The following is a 5,680-nucleotide window of genomic DNA, read 5'->3' as shown; positions in this document are numbered from 1 at the left end:
CGACATAACTTGATACAGCAAGGTTATATCAATGGCCTGCTATTGGGCATGAGCGAGGGTGTAGTGCTATGGGGCGTGGTGCCTGGTTGTGTACTTACCAACAATACCATGTACAGCCTATGTACTCGCAACTTCAAGAACAAGACAGAAGACAGTGAAAGCTCCAACGTTGAGCTTGGCCTCACATGCATATTCAGGCGATGGCTGCTGGCTGCTGCTGGCGAGGTTTTACTCACTGGCTGCGATTGATATGATTTGTATTCGTTGCATGGTTGGCAAGATAGGAAATAGATGGCTTTTGTCAACACCCCAGAGAAACTATTTCAGAATAATACCAGTAAAAAGTGCAGGAATTTAGAGAACAACGGCGTAAGCGAGCACACACGGATTTCACTGCCCTGCTTAGAATGCTCATTTCTGAGCTGTCGTCTCACACCTAATGATGAGAGCATATGGCCCGAGTCGTAGTCCTGTGGCAGCCGTGGTAACATAACAAGTCAGTAGAGATATAAATAATTGAATAAGGTGGATGGAGGGCTTTCTAAAGTACTGCATTGGAAGAGGTGTTACAGAGTTCTGAAAAGGGGCCACACAAGCTAACAGACATGCAAAGAGAAGTAAATTAACCCTTGTATTGAATACATGGCTCGTAGTTTGCGGTTTTGCGGAGTACATGCATCAATGCCTATTGCTTTAAAAATGAAATTAATGTTTTTGTTTTCAGCCTTAAATACCTGAAATTTTTTCTATTTTTATCAATTAGAAAAATAAAAAATTAAAGCTGTTTTAATCGCATTTTTATCTGCAGAGAGTTGGAAAAATGCTGAAATACAACGGTAGACATCTACTGAGTAGGCATTCATTATCCAGAAATCATTTAACCTAAGAAAAAAGCATGAAGCATAAAGTTACAAAGCTGTGCATATTTGCAAAAAAAAGCCAGAATTCTACTAATGTTAAAAGAGAACGGAATGGAAAGGAAAAGCAATGCTGAATAGGCTATGTAATGTAGTTGCTGAGAAAACTGGCTGTAACAGACTGACGCGTGAGTCACAATGCACAGAATCAAAAGCGCTTTATTCCAAGAACACGACTGCTTAAATAGCTGCGGCGGTGGCCCGTTATCAGCACAACCGGTGATAGCAACACAGGCACAGAACTGGCGCATGCTCTCTTGTGGCACACCTACGTCACAGTGCGTGACTGCACAATCTACCACATCCCTTCCCCCTTAGTCATCGATGCCGTAACGTCGCACTGGGTTACGTTGGCGAGTGGAACGCCGGAGCGGCTGAGACGTCTCGGGCTCCGGAGGTCCCAGTGCGCGGCTTGACATAGACGGCAGAGCGAACGAGGGACAGGTTTGCTGGTCTGTTGTCCGGGGATCAGAGCACCATGCTCTGCGAACGTGGTTGCGGTGGCGTCGGTGCACAGCTCCGTCTGCCGTACTCAGCTCGTACATGACGTGGCCTATCGGTCGCGACACGCGTGCAAACAACCACTTGGGCCCTGGCCGGAAGTTCCGCGCGTACACGGCGTCCCCAGACTGGAAACCTCGTGGTGGCGGCTGCCGAAGGCAGCTTGCGTCACTCTCATCCGGGCGAAGGCTGGATAGGGCGGTCCTGAACTTCCGGCCCAGCATGACTTCGGCTGGAGATTTCCCGGTCTCGGCGTGCGGCGTAGAGTGCTGTTTGAATAGAAATCGTGCAACCTTGCATAATACGGTGCCCTGTCTCTGTTTCCGTAACGCACACTTCAGTTCTCGGACCATCCGCTCCGCCCTTCCGTTGCTCGCCGGGTGGTACGGCGCCGCATACATATAGCGTATACCATTCAGTTTCAGGAAAGCCTGAGTTTCTCTGCTTGCAAAAGCGGTGCCATTATCCGACACAACCAAGTCGGGCAAACCATGTGTTGCAAACATTTTGCGAAACTTTTCAATTACTGCAGATGACTGGAGAGACGGCATCACTTCAATTTCGGCCCAGTTTGACAGGGCGTCTACGACCACCAAAAAAAACACGCCCTGGACGGGTCCTGCGAAATCCACGTGTATTCTACTCCACGGTCGTTCAGGCTTAGTCCAGAAATGCGTTGGTGTCCTTGGTTCACTCTGCCTGTTTTCCTGGCATGGCGTGCAGTGCCTCACAAACTCGACGATCTTTTCGTCCATCTTCGGCCACCACACGTACGACCTCGCGATTGCCTTCATGGCCGTCACTCCTGGATGGTTAGCATGCATAAGGCTTAGAACTTGCTTCTGCAGTGCCTCTGGAATAACTACGCGGCTCCCCCAGAGTACACAGTCACGATGTACGGACAACTCGTTTTGTCTTACCCAATATGCAGAATACTTCAGGGCTACCCGTTCTCGCGGCCAGCCCTCCAGGATCCATTGCTTCACCTGGTACAGCAGGGGATCACCCCTGGTGAAAGCTGCCACTTCCATTGCGCTCACTGGAGGGTACTCCACAGCTTCCAGAAGGAGTATGTCGCCTGGCGCCTCGGTCTCTTGGCGGGTTAAGGGGCCCGGTAACCTGCTTAGGCAGTCGGCGTTTCCATGGTCCTTGGTTTTCCTGTACTCGATGACGTAATCGTATGCCGACAGCATTAGCGTCCACCGTAACATGCGGGGAGAAATAACCGCCGGAATTTGCTTCTGCCTCTGGAAAATTCCTAGCAAGGGTTTGTGATCCGTGATAATGAGGAAATCTCGCCCACAAAGGTATTGGTGAAAATGTCGAACCCCAAAAACCACGGCAAGGGCCTCACGGTCAATCTGAGCATAATTGCGCTCCGCCCTAGATAGCGTTCTGGACGCATACGCCACAGGCTGCTCATTTCCTTTGCTGTCGCGATGAGCCAAAACGGCTCCTACACCCACAGATGATGCGTCGCATGACAACACTAACGGGACATCCGTGTTAAAATGCACCAGCAATGAGTTAGACGTTAGCAACTTCTTCAGGTTCTCAAACGCTTCCATATGCTCTGCACCCCAGTTCCATGCTACGTGGCTATCCAACAAACGATACAGCTTTTCCGCTACTTCGGTTCTTCCCTTCAAGAACCTATTATAGAAATTTATCATACCCAAAAAGGCTTGCAGTTCCTTTTTGTTCTTGGGTGCAGGAGCTTGGTGGATGGCCTCGACCTTGACCTTGGAGGGGTAGATGCCCTTTGCGTCAATCCGATGCCCTAGAAACTCAAGACTCTTCTTGAAAAATTCGCACTTTTCCGCTTGAACTCTGAGACCCGATTTGGCCAAGCGGCTGAGGACTTCAGCCAACATCCTTTCATGCTCCTCAATCGACTCACTGGCAATCAGGATGTCGTCTAGGTATGTCGCTACGTGCGGCATTCCAGCCAACACGGTGTCCATGGTTCTTTGAAAAACACCAGGAGCAACGGACACGCCGAACGGCAGACGACAAACCTTGTATAGCCCCTGCACGGTGTTAATCGTGAGCAACTCTGCCGTTTCTTCATCTACCAACAGTTGCTGATAGGCCTGCGTCAGATCCAGCTTGGAAAAAACACGCCCCCTTCCTAACCTCGCAAAAAGTTCTTTGCTTGTCGGAAGTGGGTACACATTGCTTTTGACGGCCTGGTTCACAGTGCTTCGATAATCCCCGCATATTCTGAGGGAGCCGTTTTTTTTCCGCACCACGACGATTGGCGTTGCCCAGTCGGAATACTGAGTGGGTTGTAGAATTCCCAGCTCTACCAAGCGGTTAAGCTCTGCCACGACTTCCTCCCTCATCGCAAACGGAATGCTACGACATTTCAGGAACCTGGCTTGGGCGCCCTCCTTGAGTTCGATGTGGATGCGGGGTAGGGCAGCCCCTGGAAACGTGTCACTGAACACCTCTGGAAACCTTTCCAAAATGCCTTCTGCTCTGGCGTGGACGCTGTAAAGGCCAGCTATGCTGATTTCCAGTGGCTGGAACCAATCCCGGCCTAGAAGAGTGTTTCCCTCTTTTTTCACTACAAGTAGTGGCAACTTAAATTCTCTGCCTTTGAACTTCACGGGCACGGACGCTTTTCCCAGCACGTCGAGACCTTCCCTCGTCCAGGTAACGAGTTGCGTGTTGCAATCTTCCAGCTTGATCTGTTTCGCCACTTGCAGCTTTTGAAATTTGTTCACACTAATAATAGACCTGGCAGCTCCAGAATCTACTTCCATAGGCACGCTTTCCTTCCCAATCTCTACAGCGATGACGTACTTTGGCGTCCCACTTTTTACTTGGCTGATACTGAACGACTCGTCGTACTCGCTCTTCACAGCATGTTCCATATCATCCAGCTGCATTTCCACTTCTGCTTGCTTTTTTCGGCATGCTTTTGATAAGTGTCCCTTTCCACCGCAGCTGAAGCACACAGAATCTTTGTATCTGCACCGCCATCCTGAATGGGCTGCCAAACAGCGAAAACAACGCCGCTGTCTTTCTGGTTTCTTCATGCTCGCCACCCTTCCTACTTCCGCCGTCAACTCCTGCTGGAACTCGGGTTCTTGTGCATTGCTCCTCATTGCTTTTTGCTGCTTGGCAGTCGTTTCCGCCGTTACTGCTAACTCGTATGCCGTCTCAAACGTCAGATCCTTTTCCGCCAACAAACGCTGTTGAACCACACTGTCCGAAATTCCAAAAACCAGACGGTCACGCAACATTTCCTCTAACGGAATTTTTGTACCGCCAAATCCGCAGTTCTCGGATAACTTGCGCAAAGCAGTGACATAGTCAGCCACGCCCTCTCCGTCTTGTTGGTCGCGCTTCGAAAAGACGTACCTCGAGTATAGTTCAGATGGCTTCGGGTTGATATGCTTCTTCACTGCGTCGACGATGACTTGATAGCCCACGTTGGGTGGCCGCGAAGGCTTGACGAGGGTTGCTATGAGGGAGTACGTCTCTGGCCCACAGCAACTGAGCAACACAGCTCGTTTGTCGTCATCCGTTGTGAGCTTGTTAGCTGCGCACGATAACTCAATGCGCTCGACATAATCTACCCACGATGAATTTTCACTGAGGTCGAACTCTCCAATGCGACTGCCGAAAGCCATGTCGCCGACCAACAGGCCCTTGCACGGGTTCGACCGTGCCTCGTCGCCACTGTAACAGACTGACGCGTGAGTCACAATGCACAGAATCAAAAGCGCTTTATTCCAAGAACACGACTGCTTAAATAGCTGCGGCGGTGGCCCGTTATCAGCACAACCGGTGATAGCAACACAGGCACAGAACTGGCGCATGCTCTCTTGTGGCACACCTACGTCACAGTGCGTGACTGCACAATCTACCACACTGGCCATAACAGTTTTTGAAAGTGCATGGGAAGCGTAAGGCCTCTCCTGTGTCCCAGACGTGCTCTGACATCACACAACACAGAACTAGTTTTTATTTTTCGAGAGCCGTAACTGGAAGCAATTGATAACGCGCAGCCTTATTCTAAGGGCATTGTGCGACACAATAGAGTACAATGCAGGCACGCTACTCGCACGCAGTTTATTACTCGACTCCACAGCGGGCTGCCACTGTCCGGTTGAAGTCGTGGTACTTGTGGCTCAACCGCGAGATAGAATGCAATATGCCCAGAGTCCGCGATCAAGAAGCAGCGACGTCGAGAGGCACAACAAACGGCCATGGCAGCTTCACATTTACTGTGTGCGAACCAGGTAGTTTGT

At 50.4% G+C, this 5,680-nt stretch overlaps 1 protein-coding gene across 1 annotated transcript; it reads right to left on the bottom strand.

The window, feature by feature from the left end:
- Window positions 1–1,042: 1,042 nt before the first annotated feature.
- Window positions 1,043–5,287, bottom strand: LOC144125292 (uncharacterized). Its single transcript, XM_077658547.1, has 2 exons — window positions 4,788–5,287; window positions 1,043–1,687 (listed from the first exon to the last, which is right to left on the bottom strand). The coding sequence occupies exons 1-2, from the start codon at window positions 5,246–5,248 to the stop codon at window positions 1,471–1,473; spliced, it is 678 nt and encodes a 225-aa protein (XP_077514673.1). The 5' UTR covers window positions 5,249–5,287; the 3' UTR covers window positions 1,043–1,470.
- Window positions 5,288–5,680: the final 393 nt, after the last annotated feature.

The sequence above is a fragment of the Amblyomma americanum genome, chromosome 3, assembly GCF_052857255.1.
Source record: "Amblyomma americanum isolate KBUSLIRL-KWMA chromosome 3, ASM5285725v1, whole genome shotgun sequence".
Classification (NCBI taxonomy): domain Eukaryota; kingdom Metazoa; phylum Arthropoda; class Arachnida; order Ixodida; family Ixodidae; genus Amblyomma; species Amblyomma americanum.
This window is presented reverse-complemented; position numbering and strand designations above follow the sequence as displayed.